The 19,778-nt window shown below is 44.2% G+C and overlaps 2 protein-coding genes across 3 annotated transcripts; one reads left to right on the forward strand and one right to left on the reverse strand.

Annotated features, from left to right (window-relative positions):
* Positions 1 to 3,718: 3,718 nt before the first annotated feature.
* On the forward strand, positions 3,719 to 7,765 carry LOC100274899 (uncharacterized). 2 transcript variants are annotated; one of them, NM_001149155.2, is made up of 4 exons: positions 3,729 to 3,955; positions 4,063 to 4,185; positions 6,123 to 6,662; positions 6,786 to 7,668. In NM_001149155.2, the coding sequence occupies exon 4, from the start codon at positions 6,851 to 6,853 to the stop codon at positions 7,529 to 7,531; it is 681 nt and encodes a 226-aa protein (NP_001142627.1). In that variant the 5' UTR covers positions 3,729 to 3,955; positions 4,063 to 4,185; positions 6,123 to 6,662; positions 6,786 to 6,850; the 3' UTR covers positions 7,532 to 7,668. The 2 variants fall into 2 exon arrangements, with proteins under 2 accessions (XP_035816337.1, NP_001142627.1); XM_035960444.1 differs by lacking the exon at positions 6,123 to 6,662 and having other exon boundaries at positions 3,719 to 3,955; positions 6,786 to 7,765.
* A 2,006-nt stretch (positions 7,766 to 9,771) lies between these two features.
* On the reverse strand, positions 9,772 to 11,405 carry LOC103631959 (uncharacterized). The gene is made up of 7 exons (XM_008653813.3): positions 11,205 to 11,405; positions 10,930 to 11,076; positions 10,647 to 10,817; positions 10,468 to 10,528; positions 10,287 to 10,372; positions 10,096 to 10,185; positions 9,772 to 9,982 (listed from the first exon to the last, which is right to left on the reverse strand). Exons 1-7 carry the CDS (start codon positions 11,331 to 11,333, stop codon positions 9,920 to 9,922), a joined length of 747 nt encoding a protein of 248 aa, XP_008652035.1. The 5' UTR covers positions 11,334 to 11,405; the 3' UTR covers positions 9,772 to 9,919.
* Between the last annotated feature and the right edge of the window lie 8,373 nt (positions 11,406 to 19,778).

Below are 19,778 nucleotides of genomic sequence, written 5' to 3' on the forward strand. Positions count from 1 at the left end.
TTTATTTGAGTTATTTTGGCCAAGCTTTCTCAACCTTTCTTGTTGCTCATTAAATATACTTTAATTTTTATAATTGGCTCAAGTCAAAATTTTAAACTTTTCATCCCCTTTTTTCTTATTTTCTTGAATTTTGCTCATGGGGCTCACTTAGGGTTTTTAATTAGGGTTGCACATTCTTATCTTTTAAGGGACTCAATTGTTTTGATCATGATACTTTTAAGTATATACTTGGTGACTTCTTTATTACTTAAGTTATTTTGATGCTCATGCTTACTTTGGTTCACATAAAATAATGATTCTTGGTTTGGCATTTGAGAGAAACCCTAGGTGACACTGGGGTGTCATAAAATCTGTGTACTTATCTGCATTGATATTGCACATCTTTGTATTGCTTTTGTTGTGTTGGCATAAATCACCAAAAAGGGGGAGATTTAAAGGGAAATGTGCCCTTGGGCCATTTCCAAAGTATTTTGGTGATTGAGTGCCAACACAAGTGGTCATGTGTTAAACTATGCCAAATGATGGACAAAGTGAAAACCAACATAAAGGTATGTTTCTAAGTCTTAGTACTTTGTTTTAAGGACTAATGTATTGTGTCTAAGTACTGGAAACATGAGAAATCAATTTGGAAAAGTGATGGCTTTGTTCAGCCAAAGACAGTTCAGTCTGGGAGCACCGGACTGTCCGGTGGTGCACCGGACAGTGTCCGGTGGTGCACCGGACAGTGTCTGGTGCGCCAGGCTGGCTCTGGTGAAAAGGCCGCTCTCGGGTCTCGACGGCGGCGTACGACTATAAATCACCGGACTGTCCGGTGGTGCACCGGACAGTGTCCGGTGAGCCAACGGTCGGCCGCGTAATCCACGCGTGACGCGTGGCCGGGCCAACGGTCTGAAGGGGGCACCGGACTGTCCGGTGTGCACCGGACAGTGTCCGGTGCGCCAACGACTCCAAATCTCCAACGGTCGGCTGCGCCAAAATAGGAAAGAAATCCGCACCGGACAGTGTCCGGTGGTGCACCGGACTGTCCGGTGTGCCAGTCGACAGAAGGCAAGAATTGCCTTCCTGGAATGTTCTCAACGGCTTCTAGCTGCCTTGGGGCTATAAAAGGGACCCCTAGGCGCATGGAGAAGTACACCAAGCATCCTTTGCGCATTCCTAAGCACCAAGACCTCATTTCCGCGCATTCGATTCTTTGTGATAGCAACTAGAGCTCAATTTGAGTAGAGAACTCTTTGAGTTGTGTTGAGAGTTCAAGTTGTGACTTGTGTGCGTATTTGTGCTCTGATTTTCTGTCTTGTGTGTGTTGCTCATCCCATCCTTACTTCTGTGCTTCCTTGTGAACATCAAATTGTAAGGGCGAGAGGCTCTAAGTTGTGGAGATTCCTCGCAAGCGGGATATAGTGAAACAAAGCAAAACACTGTGGTATTCAAGTGGGTCTTTGGACCGCTTGAGAGGGGTTGAGTGCAACCCTCGTCCGTTGGGACGCCACAATGTGGAGTAGGCAAGTGTTGGACTTGGCCGAACCACGGGATAAACCACTGTGCCTCTCTGTGTTGATCTCCTTGTGGTTATTGTGTTTTGCAAGAACTCCTCTCTAGCCACTTGACCTTATTGTGCTAACTTCTAATCAAGTTTTGTGGCATTAAGTTTCAAGTTTTTACAGGATCACCTATTCACCCCCCCCCTCTAGGTGCTCTCAATGTCTTTATAGCTTACTATCTCATTTATGTGCGCTTATCTAATTTAATCCATTCATACACTACAGCATCTGAATCTACATTTGATCTGGTGCTAGCACAATTTCTTAAAGGTGAAAGAACCCGCATAGACTCTCGTGTGACAGTATGATTGTCTTTCTATTCATCTTTTTTCATAACATGTGGATTTGAATATCATATGCATGGACATAAATATAGATATATAAAATTATATGACTATTGTATTTCTTATGATAATTTTTCATTTTGGAAGCTATCTGGTCCCCTATACAAAGGTTGATGGATAAAACATGGATCGATAATGATGCTAGGTACAAAGCATGTTTCACAAATTGAATGACACACATTGTTAAAATGTCATTTAACATAAAAATATTGTAGGCACAGCAAGGCATATTTGCAAGGAGTGAATGGTTTCTTAGCTTTTGCATTTAGAAATCAGCAGTAGGAAGTAAGATCTTATGCCTTGTAGAAAGTGTGTCAACTCATTTTGGAAAGAGGCAAGTGAAGTACGTGAGCACTTGATATGTGATGGGTTTCTTAAATGGTACATGATATGGAACTTACATGGAGAAGCTAGCTCTTCCGTGAATCATGGGAACTATGACGATGCTGAGGTTATAGTGGAGCCTAACGAGAATGATGACATATCTGGTTTGCTTAGAGATTTAGTTGTTGGTTTAGATGATAAAGGTGATTTTGAGGACAATAGTTCCATTATTGGGTGTTGTGATGAGCTACGGCCATTGAAAAATTGGTAGCAGAAAACAAAAAAGAGTTGTATCCTAATTGCAAAAAATATACACAGTTGTGTTTCCTAGGTTGTGGTGTAGTGTATGAGTAGTGGCTCAAGTGAACAACGAGAGGCAACCAAGAACAACATGTGCTCCAACAGCTGCACCATGGCAGTCATCCATCTCATAGGTGGCCGATGGAACACTTGTGCTCTTGCCTACCACTGCCAGAAGCATCGCATCTTTCCGTTCCCCTGTCACACTCACACAAGAGGGATGGACTACAACTAGCTTGCAGGTACACCTCCATTCGTAATAAGAATTCTCCCTACTTGCAATATGCCCATCCTATTAGACAATGAAAATTCTCCCTACTTGCAATATGCTCATCCTGAAAGAAGAATTGTAAAGAAGAAGTGTAATTCTAAGAAACAATAAGATGTAATAAGGGAGATTTCTGAATTATGAATTTCATATAATTCTTTTTATATATTGACATTATGCTTTTTAGATCTTGATATATATTGTGCAACTAAAAATGGTAAACTATAAAAATCCGAGTATTTTTACATGCATACATTGCCTTTTATAAGACTTCGTTCAACAATAATTTTGTTTTGCAAAAAACATTAAAGTGGGGACTCTCTAGTACCGTTTGTTATAACGAATCGATGCTAAATGGTCTTTAGTACCGGTTATCCATAAGAACCAATACTATATATCCTTTTTAGTTCCCATTAAGAGAACTTTAGTACCAGTTCTTATAAAAGAATATCATACTCTAGAATCCAAATTGTCATTCTATGCATGACAGTATGACATTGTGTCACTATCTCTAATTAAGAGTAAAGATGCTTAACATGTGATGGAAGGGGAGATAGACCGTGAGATGCAATGGTTAATTACATTTTGAGCAACATTTACAATATAAAACACATAATGTAATATATATGTGTATATATATGTATATATTATGATACTATATGATATAAGATATAGGGAACAAAGGACATGACATAGAGATAGAAAACAAGGGATAGAGAAAAGATTTTGAGCATTAAAGATTGAGATAGAAAATAAGGGATAGATAAAAAGATATAGAACGTTAAAGATAGCTAGGGGATAGAGAAAGTATATACATGCATAATCTAATATAATATAATATAATATAATATAATATAATATAAGAGATAGAGATGTAATGAAATAAATCCTCGTAGACTACAGGGTCACATTTACCTATAAATTTATGTCTCCTCCATTCACCACGTCCACACACTCTTTGGTTGAACTCTTCGCACCTTACCTTCTATTCTCAAGGAAACCTTTATCCATGGCCCGAGGTATCATACTGCTCCTGCTTGTGACCCCCCTCGCCATCTCCATGGCACTGCCATCACTATCAACGAGAATCGAAGGGAGTGTCATAGGGGAGAGATCCAACTTGTTCTCACAGCTGCACTCCGATAATTCTAGCCCTACAGAAAACAAACTCCAACCAGGTCCTCTTTTCATATTGGTTATTTATTAGGGATCAATGAGCTTTGAATCAAGTAAAACAACAATTACTTCTACACTACTAGTTATCATTATCTGGTTGCTCGTGCAGGTGAAAAGTCCTTTGCATCGGAGGCATATGCGGTGAACTGGAACGAACCACCAGACCAACAATCGCAAGACTCCCTCGAGCAGCTAGAGCCGTATCGAGTGATATGGAAGCAACCAGTGCAAGGTGATTCATTTTTTTGCTTGCTTGCTTTCCGTGATGAATCCAAATTTCTTAGGATTAACTAAACTATATACCATTTCATGGTAATTATATACTTGTGATATTCGCCCCAATAGAGGGTCTTTTGCCTTTAAGGGCATGACCCGTGTTGTTGGGGGTTGTCGTTCGCGATCGCGTTTTCGATCTCTTTTCACAATGCCAACCCTGAGTCTCTTCTAATTTTAGAGGACCGGTTAGAGGGTTGTTTCATCTTTTTATATCATCATTACCTACACGTCCGTTCGGTAGAGATGGAGGGACGTCAGCCATGTGCTACTTTTCTTGATGGGCGAAGTAGGATGCCCTGTAAGCTGATAATGGGTTAATTTGAGTGATGGCTCGGTTCCCCGTCGAAGGGATCTGATGGATCAACTAGTGATGAGTCTCAAAAAAAATTTGTCTTCCGTTCCCATATAGTTTCTTTGAGGAAATAACCATGGGTCGGAAGCCCAGACTCGAACATGGGTCGAGGTTCCCTTAGCGCTTGGGTGCCTAAGTATTGATCGTTGGGGTCCATCCTTTCTGCCCCCACTCTGGTTGCGCCCAAGTGTGGCCGTCGAACCCTTGATGGGTCTGACTTCGAACTATTTGGCTTTTAATGGGCCATAGAGACGTCTTTTAGCCTTATATCCCTTTATACCTGGACGATTTATGGTTCGTGAAGGCGACTTGTCCTTTGAGGATCGACTGATTGTCGCGTGGGTGCACGACTCAAGGAACCTATAATGTTAGGGCAAAGCGAGTGTGGGGTACCCAAGCGATGACTCTACCCAAAGAACTTTAGTAGCCCTTCTAGAAAATATCATAGTCTAGAATCTGAATTGTCATTCTATACATGACACTGTGTCACTATCTCTAATTGAGAGTAAGAAGCATATCGTGTGATGGAAGGGGGAGATAGATCGTGAGAAGTAATGCTTAATTACATTTTTAGAAACATTTATAGAGAGAGAGGAGAGCTATTCATCACCCTATGTGAAGCTTCACCCACCCAGTAATTACTAAAGAACACTCAGTAATTTTTCGATAATTACTAAATATCGCTCAGTCATTATCGATAATTACTAAAGGATCTTTAGTATTTACCGGTTAGGTGAAGCTTCACATAGGATGAAGAATATATGATAGTATAAGAGAGGGATCCAGAGAGGACATGAAATAGAGAGAGAAAATAAGGGGTACAAAAATATGTTGAGCATTAAAAAGAGCAAGAGGAAGAGAAAATATACAAGCATAATCTAATATAATACTACCTTCGTTTTTATTTGACACTAGCCAGTTCAATATTACACTAACAAACATCAAATAAAAAACCAGAGGGAGTATAACTTAAGAGACAGAGAAGTGTGAAATAGGTCCTCGATCGTAGATTATTGGGCACTTGCTTTCCCTATTGTCTCCTCTGTCCTCCTCGTCCACACACTTCGCTCCTTGCTTCGCCTCAAGAAACCATTTATCCATGGCCCGAGGTATCATGCTCTTGCTTGTCATCCCCCTCGTTGTCTCCATGGCACTGCCATCCCTATCGACGCGAGAACCGAAGGGAGTGTTATGGGAGAGATCCAACTCATTCTCATAGGACTCCGATAATTCTAGCAATCTAGCTCTGATGAAAGCAAACTCCAACCATGTTCTCTTTTCATATTGATTACTTCCTCCATTTTAAAATAGTAGTCGTTTTATCTCTTGGTTTTTATGTCTATATTCAAAAGGATGATGATGAATCTAGACAGATATACAAAACACATACATCAAGTTTATATGAATCCACTAATTCTCTAAAACGAATTTTATTTTGGGACGGGGGAGTATTTATTAGGGATAAATGAGCTTTGAATCGGGTAAAACTGTAATTTCTTCTCTGTACAATACTAATTATCATTATGTGACTGCTCGTGAAGGTGAAAAGTCCTTCGTATCCGAGGCATATCCGGCGAAATGGAACAAACCACCATCACCAAGCAAGCAATCGCAAGACTCCTTCGAGCCAGAGGCATATCGGGTGAAATGGAACAAATCACCACCACCACACCAACAATCGCAAGACTCCTTCGAGTCGGAGGCATATCGAGTGAAATGGAACAAATCACCACCACCACACCAGCAATCGCAAGACTCCTTTGAGCCGGAGGCATATCGGGTGAAATGGAACAAATCACCACCACCACACCAACAATCGCAAGACTCCTTGGAGCAGGAGGCATATCGGGTGAAATGGAACAAATCACCACCACCACAACAACAAACGCAAGACTCTTTCGAGCAGGAGGCATATCGGGTGAAATGGAACAAATCACCACCACCACACCAGCAATCGCAAGACTCCTTCGAGCCGGAGGCATATCGGGTGAAATGGAACAAATCACCACCACCACACCAGCAATCGCAAGACTCCTTTGAGCCGAAGGCATATTGGGTGGGATGGAAGAAACATGCGCAAGGTGATTTGATTTCTTGTTTTTTGTTTGCTCGTTGTGATGAATCCAAATTTATTTCTTGGGATTAACTGAACTATACCATTTCATGATAACTCACGGAGGAGGCACCATATGTACATCTTGCAGGAGCAACGGACGTTGCTGATGAGACAACGCCAGCACGTGGTCATGGTCTGCATGTCGCGACCGGGATGCTCTTCACGAGGAAGAGCTTGCTTCCAGGGACAGCCCTACCGGAAGGTACCAAGTTCTGCGGCCACGGCTTCCTCGATCCCGAGAGGTTTGAACTACGAGCGGATGCGGATGCCATCCCGTTCAGCTACAGCCAGCTCGACACCATCCTGAGGATGTTTCGGATCCCTCGGGGGTCCAAGAAGGCAGAGCAAGTCGCCGCCACGCTCCGGACATGCGAGGCTGAGTCCCCAGAGGCTCATGCCTGCGCCACCTCCGAGCAGGCGGCGGCCGACTTCGCTGCCTCCTCGCTCGGGGTCAGGGCCAGCAAGCTGGTCGCGCTCGTCACCACCGTCCATGGGGGGAAGGACGCCACTAGATACGTGGTGGCGCCCAACGGCATCACACGCATCGGCAAGGCGGCAGGGGCCGCGGCCGTAGTGCCGTGCCACCCGATGCCGTACCCGTACATGGTCCACTACTGCCACCAGCCGGCGGACGTGGAGGCGCTCCGTGTTGAGCTGACCGGGCTCGGAGACGGTGGCGTGACAACCGCGATCGCCATGTGCCACGCCAACACCATGAACTGGGACGATCGCTACTTCCAAATGCTGAACGTGACGCGCGGCGAGGAGATCTGCCACTTCATGCCGCGCAACTATGTGCTCTGGCTACCAGCTGCCGAGCTTCTAGGGAACTAGTGGCAATGCCACTATGTTAGGTGTCGTTGCTTTGATAAAATGAAGTGTATGACAATGACAGCATCAACAATTGTTCGTATGAACATATGGTTGGACATGATAACTGCGAGAAAGAGAGGATATATGTTGTTGCGCCCTATGAATTGTGATATAGTGTTGTGGTGGAGGATGCATCAAATGATGGGGAAGCTACCTTAGTTGTGCAAACTACTTTTAAGAACTCCATTTTTCTTACTACCATCAAAGACGGTCCTTCTCATTCTATGGTTGAGGATAATACAGAACCTGTTTTGGTAGAGGACACACCAGTTGATGATGAAGCTACCTTGGTAGTGCATGGTCCTTCTCTTTCTATGGTTGAGGATAATATAGAACCTTGACTGGTAGAGGATCCTCCGATAGATATAGTGTCTTCTTCATCCACAAGAGCTAGAAAGGATGAGGACCTTGCATGCCCGCCTTTAGCTCCCCCCTCACCATCAACTACGACAGTTAGGCGTTGGTGTAAGTCCTATAATATCTCGTCGCTTCATCGAAGTGCTCGTCTTGCACAACGTGGTGTGTGTTTAAAGATTTGGACATTGTTGGGATTGACGGGAAGCCCAACAAGAGTTCAATTCTAGCCTGCGCAGACCATCTAAAAGCGTTGTTGCCACTTGCTACCAGACCTCCTTAAGAAGCTTTTGAGTTTAAAAGGTCGTGCCTTTTGGGACTTTGTGGTGGAGGTTTATCTACCTTTTCATTAGATTTTGTCTTTGTTGTGTTGGGTGGCTTTTTCTTGTGTGCTCGTGTTGTCAGAGCTGTTATGTGCTCCTGTTACTAGGGTGTTGCTGTTGTTGGTAGGGTTGACGTAGTTTTTTGCTATAGCGGTTGTTTTTTGTTGTAGTCCTCTTCGGGAGGTTGTTGTGTGCCTATTTTGGGCCTTCCCCTTTATCTTTATCAATATAATTGGTAGCTCTTCTACCTGGTTCATTTCAAAAAAATGAATTATGATATAGCTGAGAATAATGCCCTTGGTGTAGAAGAGGATGGTTCTAATTATAGTTATTATTATTCTTGCCCGTATAATTTAAAGATATTACCATCCTTTAAGACCCTATTTGTTTACCCTCGAGATTATATAATCCAATTTAAATAAGTTAAAAGGCAAACAAACAATACATATTATTAGGTGGATTATATAATCTAGATACATAGATTATGATAATTCATAAGCAGGTCACTAGGTGCTTATATAATCTATAAGTTAGATTGTACAATCTTAGAAGCAAACAAACATGGCCTAAATCAATGATGCATGCAAATGTTAAAGTGTGAAAGCGGTACATAAAATTATGTACCGGAACAATTTTGAGAAAAAAAAATTGCAGTTCTAACATTCAGTTGTAGATTATGCCGCAACTTACATGGTTGCTTTTTTTTAGCTTCAGCAGTAGCATTAAGAGTGTCAGAACGTCCTAAGTTTGAGGGCAATTTAAAAGTAATGCAAAATTGAGCACCATGGCATTGTCTAGTAACGTTTTTGATAGACAACATATGGCTTAGAATCATAGATTGCATCCGGTCGTCCAGAGACTAGACCATAGCCGGCGGGAACTTAAGTCGAGGGTCAATTCAGTAATTTCCATTGAACAGAGACTGGACCGACCAAAAGCTACTAAAAGCATGTCCATACTAAAAGCATATCCAGTGATGCTTTCGATTTTGCACTGCGAGAAAATCAACTTTTAGAAAGAAAGAAAAAAACTGCTTCCTGAATCCAACCATTTAATTTGACTTTTGACTTTTAGAGAGTAAAAGTCAAAGCTAAAAGCTAAACCAAACACAACATAAATCTAGTAACTTTTATCGGTAAGTGGCATAGCCGACGGGAATTAAGCATTTTCGCACGCTCGAGCTAACGAGCGAGACAATTCCCTTCGGCTCCCGACAAAAATTATTTAATCCCTAACGAATAATTCTCGTCGGCCAAATACCAACAGGAATTAATATAATACTAACAGGAATTAGTAATTCCCGTCGGTAACAGACTAATTTTTGTCGGTACTCGGCCAACGGAAATTATCTGGATTCCGAGACAGGATAAGGATATGTACGCTTGTGTTTGTAAAATAGAAACTAATTCTCGTCGGTAACGGGCTAATTCCCGTAGAGCTGGTTCTCTCTCTCTGCTTGTAAAGAGAAACCGATGCAACCATGAATATAAACTGGTTCAAGGCAACCTGGGATGGGATGGGACAGACGGAAGCAGCCCAACTACAAACAGGCGGAAATAATTCAGATTTATATTGTTATATATTTCTCAATGAACGAACAGCAACCACACTTCTAAAAACGAACCATGCCTAAACAATGAACGAACCATTGGTATGTAAAAGCGTCCCAGATCTATATTGTTATATATTTCACAAGAGATGACCTCACGTCCTCCATGAAAGCGGCCGCCTCATCCTGCAAAGCAGATGAATGAACGAAAAGCGCATGAGTAGTAAACTAGCTAGGAAACGCAGATACATGCATGTACTATCTCTATTCAGCACGTTTGACAGTCAGCTGAGATCCACCTGATTACTCGTCTTCGCGCTCGCGATGTTCTCATCGAGAAGTGTTAGTATGGATATATTGAGCTCGTTCCGCTCCACCATTTCCAGCAGCTGGGTAAAAGTCATGTTAGCAACAGCAACCGAATCATTGAAGAGAGATTGAAGAGTTGTAACAAGGTCGTTCTTTTAATCCTTAATTGTATGGATCTTACTGTCGATTTTCTGTCACTTGACTGCAGAATCTTCATGAGCCGTTCTTTCGCTGTAACAAGGTCGTTCTGCAACTTGTCGTACGCCTCTGCAGTACCAGGAACCATTACAGCTAGTTAGAGACGGTTATGGCTAGCGTGGTGGACAACCGTCCGTCGTCAGTGCAGATCGAGTTGGACTGACCAACTCCCTCAAGAAGAACCTTCTGCATCGCCTCCAGCTCGATCAGTCTGTCTTCCATCTCCTGCATTTTTTAATTCCACACACACAGAGAGAGAGAGAGAGAGAGAGAAACTGTTCAGCCGGTTCATTTTTGTAATTTGCAGTGTACAAGGAAAGGAAAGGGAAGGAAGGGTGCCCACCGCTGTCCTGGTGACTGCAAATTTGATCTGCGCTATCTCGCGCGAGACGTGGCCGAAGAAGTCCTGGCTGAGCCTGGGCCGCAGCCTGCCGATCTCGATCTCGATCTCGCGCGCGTCGGTGTCGAGGAAGAACTCGACGAGGCCGGCGTCCGTGTCCGGGATCACCCGCGCCTATCCTAGCAGCAGCAGTTGGACAGCAGGAACGTGTCGATCGGGTGCCCAGAACACGGAACGCCGTTAGGGGACGGACGAATGGAGGGGTTCGCTAGGATCACGCACGCACCTCGCGCTCGCTGCGGCGCCGCTCCTTCTCCTCGCGCACCTGGCGCTCGAAGTCCTCGCGCGCCTCGGAGTCCCTCTCGAGGCGGCGGCGGAACTCGAGGCGCGCGATGTGGCCGCCCTGCGGCGCGCCCAGGATGCCCTCGGGGTCCTGCCCAGCCCAGCCCCAAAGGCGATCGTGGTCAGGAAAGAGGAAACGGGGGACGGGCGGCCAGCCGGACGGATAAGTGGCCGCGTGCTCGGGTAAACCACAGAGTCAGAGACAAGAAGAAGAATCACCCATCCGATGCAGCAGATCTTTGCAGGCACGGCGCGGCGCCTCGTCGTGGGCGCGCGGCGGGCGTCGGGGCGGGGCGTGAGGTGGGGGCGCTGGAGGATGGCGCCACGGAGGGAGACCGAGGAAGCCATGAGCTGCGGAGCGGAGGAGAGCAGCAGTGAGGACACTTTAGCACGTTATCCGCTGCCTGCACCTCCAGACTCCAGCGCGCACACGTGGTATATAGACGAAAATTTGGGTGGCCCGGCCCATGATGGATGAGGCCTGGTACTTAGTTACGGCCCAGACTGGCTCTATTTTAATATTGTGCCAAGATACGCACCGCTATAACTTGCGTATAGGTAAGTGCCGTCAGGCCATAAAAATGCTCGGTGTTACAATTAGCTTAAAAATTAGATTCAAAGAACACAGAAATGCTCAATGTTACTATTAGCTTTAAAATTGGACTCATAACACGTACTTTCTTGTAAGTCACCCAAAAAATTAATATATAATGTCATACCATCGCATACTGTTAAGACGTCTTTCAATAATTCTAATAAAAGAAAATAGTGGAGGTCCGACTAACGAACCTATGCTCTTAGGGCCTTGTATCCTAGGGGCTAGGGCTGAAGCTACATATATTTTAGGAGTGCATCTGCACTCCTTAAAAAAGATATGACTAGTTGTAAATAGTGGGTTTTTACACTACCATCATATTATATATATATATATATATATATATATATATATATATATATATATATATATATATATATATATATATATATATATGCCCATAAGGTAGTGGCACCACCCTCAAGTTTGCTCTAATTTTGTCTCTGCTATGGATCCATCTTAAATCTAGCTAAGGTAGGGGCACACCATACCATGGGATATGATCTCAGAGCTCCCAAAGGAATATGGTTGTTTTAACCGCCATCGTCCCTAAGAACGGCCTAAATCCCGAGAGACGAGGCCTTAGGGCACTCTAGACTTAAAGGCACTTTTGTACTTATTCTCTCAAATGCTCGAGGCCTTCTACGGGCCTTCAAATATCTAAGGCCCTCAATCTCAAATAATTCCTATGGCTCTTGCAAAAGATAAAAGCGCTCCTGAAACGACTATGGGAACACCTGCAACACCAAAAACTATGGTTGGCCCCCTAGTCTAAGGACAAAACGACCTTCAAAGGTACAACTGAAACTCGCCTAGAGGGGGGGTGAATAGGGCGAAACTGAAATTCTCAAGAATAATCACAACTACAAGCCGGGTTAGCGTTAGAAATATAATAGAGTCCGCGAGAGAGGGTGAAAAACAAATCGCAAGCAAATAATGAAGTGAGACACGCGGATTTGTTTTACCGAGGTTCGGTTCTCGCAAACCTACTCCCCGTTAAGGAGGCCACAAAGGCCGGGTCTCTTTCAACCCTTACCCTCTCTCAAACGGTCCCTCGGACCGAGTGAGGTTTTCTTCTCAATTACTTGGAACACAAAGTTTCCACAAGGACCACCACAAGATTGGTGTCTCTTGCCTCAATTACAAGTGAGTTTGATCGAAATGAAGAATCAAAGAAGGAAAGCACGATTGCAAAAAGCCAAGCGACAAGAGCGACAAACAACACACGGATCACTTTCTCTCACAAGTCACTAATCACTAATGATCTCTTTTCTCAATTGTGAAACTTGGAGAGATGGAGGCTTTGAATGTGTCTTGGAATGAATTGCTAGCTCTTGTATTGAATGTTGAAGGTTGGAATGCTTGGGTGTGTTGAATGGAGGTGGTTGGGGTTGTATTTATAGCCACCAACCACTTCCTAGCCGTTACTCCATTCTGCCGACCGCGGACGGTCCGCCTGCCTGGTCCGGACGGTCCGCGCCTGTAGATCAACGGCTGAAAATGCAACGGTCAGCAGTAACGGCTATATCAACGGCTATATTGCATTTAATGCGTCGTTAGATGTCAGATAAAGCCAGGCGCGGACGGTCCGGTCGTGCACCCCGGACGGTCCGCACGGACGCTAAAATTCATTTTTCCGAACCCGTCACCTTCGGGTTTTTCGGTTCCTCACCTACCGGACGGTCCGCGCCTGAGGCCGGACGGTCCGCGCGAGGTCCCAGACGGTCCGCTCTTCTCCTCCGGACGGTCCATAGTACAGACTCAAATTTTTGCATTGGTTCTGTCCGAGGGTCATCCTGGTGGTGCGGACGGTCCGCCGCAAGGGCCCGGACGGTCCGCGCTTGGCCTGTTTTTCCAAAAAGCTTCTCCTGTCCGGAATAATCTACGGTATTCCGGACAGTCGATTTAGTATAGTTGTAGATGAACCTTTGACACCTGTAGAACATATAATCTAGAGCAAACTAGTTAGTCCAATTATTTGTGTTGGGCATTTCAACCACCAAAATCAATTAGGAAGTAGGTGTAAGCCTAATTCCCTTTCAATCTCCCCCTTTTTGGTGATTGATGCCAACACAAACCAAAGCAAATATAAAAGTGCATAATTGAACTAGTTTGCATAATGTAAGTGCAAAGGTTGCTTGGAATTGAGCCAATATAAATACTTACAAGATATGCATGAATTGTTTCTTTCATTCTTAATATTTTGGACCACGCTTGCACCACATGTTTTGTTTTTGCAAACTTCTTTTGTAAATCCTTTTCAAAGTTCTTTTGCAAATAGTCAAAGGTAAATGAGTAAGATTTTGCAAAGCATTTTCAAGATTTGAAATTTTCTCCCCCTGTTTCAAATGCTCCTCCTTTGACTAAACAAAACTCCGCCTAAATGAGATCCTCCTCTTAGTGTTCAAGAGGGTTTTGATATATCTTTTTGAAGTACTACTTTCTCCTCCTTTTAAACACAATAGGAAACCAATTGATAATATTTTTGGAAAACGCGAAGTTTTTGAAATTGGTGGTGGTGCGGTCCTTTTGCTTTGGGCCCTGACTTTCTCCCCCTTTGGCATGAATCGCCAAAAACAGAATCATTAGAGCCCTTGAAGTACTTTCTTCCTCTTTGGTTATAAATAAATGAGTTAAGATTGTACCAAAGATGAAGTCCTTTTGCTTTCTCCCCCAAAGATGGAGAGTGGCTTGGAGCAACGGCGAAGGATGAGTTACGGAGTGGAAGCCTTTGTCTTTGCCGAAGACTCCAATTCCCTTTCAATGTACCTATGACTTGGTTTAAAATAGACTTGAAAACACATTAGTCATAGCATATAAAAGAGATATGATCAAAAGTATATAAATGAGCTATGTGTGCAATCTAGCAAAAGAAGTTGCGTGAATCAAGAATATTGAGCTCATGCCTAAGTTTGGTAAAAGTTTGTTCATCAAGAGGCTTGGTAAAGATATCGGCTAATTGATCTTTAGTGTTAATGTAAGAAATCTCGATATCCCCCTTTTGTTGGTGATCCCTAAGAAAATGATACCGAATGGCTATGTGCTTAGTGCGGCTATGCTCGACGGGATTATCCGCCATCTTGATTGCACTCTCATTATCACATAGCAAAGGGACTTTGGTTAATTTGTAACTGTAGTCCCGCAGGGTTTGCCTCATCCAAAGCAATTGCGCGCAACAATGGCCTGCGGCAATGTACTCGGCTTCGGCGGTAGAAAGAGCAACCGAATTTTGCTTCTTTGAAGCCCAAGACACCAAGGATCTTCCCAAGAACTGGCAAGTCCCTGATGTGCTCTTCCTATTAATCTTACAACCCGCCCAATCGGCATCCGAATAACCAATCAAATCAAATGTGGATCCCCGAGGGTACCAAAGCCCAAACTTAGGTGTGTAAGCCAAATATCTCAAGATTCGTTTTACGGCCGTAAGGTGTGATTCCTTAGGGTCGGCTTGGAATCTTGCACACATGCAAACGGAAAGCATAATGTCCGGTCGAGATGCACATAAATAAAGCAATGAACCAATCATCGACCGGTATACCTTTTGATCCACGGACTTACCTCCCGTGTCGAGGTCGAGATGCCCATTAGTTCCCATGGGTGTCTTGATGGGCTTGGCATCCTTCATTCCAAACTTGCTTAGAATGTCTTGGGTATACTTCGTTTGGCTAATGAAAGTGCCCTCTTGGAGTTGCTTGACTTGAAATCCTAGAAAATACTTCAACTCCCCCATCATAGACATCTCGAATTTCTGTGTCATGATCCTACTAAATTCTTCACATGTAGATTCGTTAGTAGACCCAAATATGATATCATCAACATAAATTTGGCATACAAACAAATCATTTTCAAGAGCTTTAGTGAATAAAGTAGGATCGGCTTTGCCGACTTTGAAGCCATTAGCAATAAGGAAATCTCTAAGGCATTCATACCATGCTCTTGGGGCTTGCTTGAGCCCATAAAGCGCCTTAGAGAGCCTATAAACATGGTTAGGGTACTCACTGTCTTCAAAGCCGGGAGGTTGCTCAACATAGACCTCCTCCTTGATTGGTCCATTGAGGAAGGCACTCTTCACGTCCATTTGATAAAGCTTGAAGCCATGGTAAGTAGCATAGGCTAATAATATGCGAATTGACTCAAGCCTAGCTACGGGTGCATAGGTTTCACCGAAATCCAAACCTTCGACTTGTGAATACCCCTTGGCCACGAGTCGAGCTTTGTTCCTTGTCACCACACCATGCTCATCTTGTTTGTTGCGGAAGACCCACTTGGTTCCTACAACATTTTGGTTAGGACGTGGAACCAAATGCCATACCTCATTCCTCGTGAAGTTGTTGAGCTCCTCTTGCATCGCCATCACCCAATCCGCATCTTGGAGTGCTTCCTCTACCCTGTGTGGCTCCATAGAGGAAACAAAAGAGTAATGCTCACAAAAATGCGCAACACGAGATCGAGTGGTTACCCCCTTATGAATGTCGCCTAGGATGGTGTCGACGGGGTGATCTCGTTGTATTGCTTGGTGGACTCTTGGGTGTGGCGGCCTTGGTTCTTCATCCTCCTTGTCTTCATCATTTGCATCTCCCCCTTGATCGTTGCCGTCATTTTGAGGTGGCTCATCTTCTTGATCTTCTTGTTCAACATCTTGAGCCTCATCCTCAATTTGAGTTGGTGGAGATGCTTGCGTGGAGGAGGATGGTTGATCTTGTGCATGTGGAGGCTCTTCGGATTCCTTAGGATACACATCCCCAATGGACATGTTCCTTAGCGCTATGCATGGAGACTGTTCTTCACTTAGTTCATCAAGGTCAACTTGCTCTACTTGAGAGTCGTTAGTCTCATCAAACACAACGTCACAAGAAACTTCAACAAGTCCTGAGGACTTGTTAAAGACTCTATATGCTCTTGTGTTTGAGTCATATCCTAGTAAAAAGCCTTCTACAGTTTTAGGAGCAAATTTAGATTTTCTACCTCTCTTAACAAGAATAAAGCATTTGCTACCAAAAACTCTAAAATATGAAATATTGGGCTTTTTACCGGTTAGGAGTTCATATGATGTCTTCTTGAGGATTCGGTGTAGATATAACCGGTTGATGGCGTAGCAAGCGGTGTTGACCGCTTCGGCCCAAAATCGATCCGGTGTCTTGTACTCATCAAACATGGTTCTTGCCATGTCCAATAGAGTTCGATTCTTCCTCTCCACTACACCATTTTGTTGTGGAGTGTAGGGAGAGGAGAACTCATGCTTGATGCCCTCCTCCTCAAGAAAGCCTTCAATTTGAGAGTTCTTGAACTCCGTCCCATTGTCGCTTCTAATTTTCTTGATCCTTAAGCCGAACTCATTTTGAGCCCGTCTCAAGAATCCCTTTAAGGTCTCTTGGGTTTGAGATTTTTCCTGCAAAAAGAACACCCAAGTGAAGCGAGAATAATCATCCACAATAACTAGACAGTACTTACTCCCGCCGATGCTTATGTAAGCGATCGGGCCGAATAGGTCCATGTGAAGGAGCTCCAGTGGCCTGTCACTTGTCATGATGTTCTTGTGTGGATGATGGGTGTCAACTTGCTTCCCGGCTTGGCATGCGCTACAAATCCTGTCTTTCTCAAAATGAACATTGGTTAGTCCCAAAATGTGTTCTCCCTTTAGAAGTTTGTGAAGATTCTTCATTCCAACATGGGCTAGTCGGCGGTGCCAGAGCCAACCCAAGTTAGTCTTAGCAACCAAGCAAGTGTCGAGTTCAGCTCTGTCAAAATCTACCAAGTATAGCTGACCCTCTAACACTCCCTTAAATGCTATTGAATCATCACTTCTTCTAAAGACAGTAACACCTACATCAGTAAATAGACAGTTGTAGCCCATTTGACATAATTGGGATACAGAAAGCAAATTGTAATCTAATGAATCAACAAGAAAAACATTGGAAATAGTATGGTCAGGTGATATAGCAATTTTACCCAATCCTTTGACCAAACCTTGATTTCCATCCCCGAATGTGATAGCTCGTTGGGGATCTTGGTTTTTCTCATATGAGGAGAACATCTTCTTCTCCCCTGTCATGTGGTGTGTGCACCCGCTGTCGAGTATCCAACTTGAGCCCCCGGATGCATAAACCTACAAAACAATTTTAGTTCTTGACTTTAGGTACCCAAACGGTTTTGGGTCCTTTGGCATTAGAAACAAGAACTTTGGGTACCCAAACACAAGTCTTGGAGCCTGTCACACCCGGTTTTAGAAGGCAAACCGAATGCGAACCATGTACGTGCCAGGATCAGTTATTCACGTACACAGCAGTTACATAATATGGACATCATCACACAGTGCTCAAAATAGTATTAATAAGGGAAATAGTCGATTACATCGTACGTCTGAGACGTCCATATAGGTCTTACAATAAATCAAAGTGCAGAAAAGAAACGTAGATAACGCGGCCTTCACAGGCAGCCGACTGGGGGGTTGCCGCTAACCCACACCTAGAACTCGTCGTAGTCTTGGAACTCCTGGAAGTCTCCTTCCACAGCTTCATCTTCGCCTGAGCAGTGGTTGCAATGCTGACAACCTGGGGATGGGGGGGGTTGGTGTGTAGAGCAAGGGTGAGTACACATCAACATACTCAGCAAGTATCCTGTTTGGCTGTAGTGGACTAGCTTTATGTGGGGATAAGTCAAGCAGTTGCTTTTAGTTGGTCAGATTATTACTTACTAGTAGAAAGCCAAGTTTTAGCATTAACCCAAGTTATTAACCCAAACGTACTCCTTTCCAAACGGAAAGAGTACCACTTACCAGCACCATAATCATAACCAAAACCATCAATCTCATAACCACCTGTACCAAAATATCTCTGATCAAGTACCACTAATCACTGGAGCTCCCTTGGCCGCTCATAACCGTGAGCACGACTGATATATCAGTTTCATAACACTCTGCAGAGGTTGTGCACTTTACCCACAAGCCGTGATTCCCTCTCTGGCCCGGGCTTGCAAGACCCTTATTCACTCCCGAGGTGAATGGCCAGGGATTCACTACGAAGCCTTTACAAAGATTCCCCGGGGCTGTAGCCACCCGTTAGGTTTCCTAAATGCACCGCACTCCTCCCCAAGGGGCGAACCCAAACTTGGCAGAGCGAGCCGCATACACCGAGCCCCATTGACGGCACGACGGCTAAGTGAACTACACCCCGGATCCTCTAATTATTCAGCTAAGGGCACCCCATTCCACCCTCATGGTTGCACTGTTTTCCCGGGCGGTCATCCATAGAACAGGTCCTTACGGAGAGGCACTCGAGAAACCGCTCGAGCCCCCTTGAAGACCACAAGTATCACATCATCATAAGAGAAGGGAAAATAGCGTATCATAGATAATCTCATCATGTTCATTGATTAAAGTTGAGCAATAGCATCAAACTAAGCAGTAATAATCCAACCCAGATAGGTAAACAAGGACATGGATAACAAAAGGCTAGTCAATCCTTAGGCATAAATGTGTAAAGCGGGGGGTGAATTAAATAATGAATAGGACAGAGATAGGTCAAAGGACACTTGCCTCCACCAACCGACTGCTGCTCAGGGGCTTCTCCTGCGAATTCCTCGGGCTCTTCGACCGGATCGTTCTCTATGCGAGCGCAAACATACATACATCCACATATTTAATACAAAAGAACAGTACACCATACAAGGGAACAAGTAAAGCGAATATGCATCAAGTATGACATTCGATATCGCATTTGTTATGGTCAGAAAGAAACGGGAAAGGGTCTCGCAGGGGGTTAAATCTTATGCACTAACGATCAATTACAATTGGTTCCTAACAAAAGACTTCTGTTACATATACACTAATGGAAACCTAATCATTTTAAGTTGATCAACATTGCATGAGATAAACAATTAACTACATGAATCAACTAGCATAACGAAATTTTAAATTAAACTTCCTATTTCAATAACACGAACAATGATTAACCTACCTAAAATAAAGTAACTAGGATCACAGAAAGTAAATAAAATGAAATAAAAAAATAAAAAAAACAGAGGGGGGGGCGGTTGAACCGGCCCTGCGCAGGGGGCGCGGCCAAGGGCCAGACGGGCGGGCCAGGCGCGGCCAGCGGCCGGCCGGGGCGCGGCTGGGGCGGCTGGGGGCTGGCCGGGGGCGCCAGGGCGCGACCGAGCGGCCGGGGCGCGGCCGAGGGCCGGGCGGGCGGCTGGGCTGC

The sequence above is a fragment of the Zea mays genome, chromosome 7, assembly GCF_902167145.1.
Source record: "Zea mays cultivar B73 chromosome 7, Zm-B73-REFERENCE-NAM-5.0, whole genome shotgun sequence".
Taxonomy (NCBI): Eukaryota; Viridiplantae; Streptophyta; class Magnoliopsida; order Poales; family Poaceae; genus Zea; species Zea mays.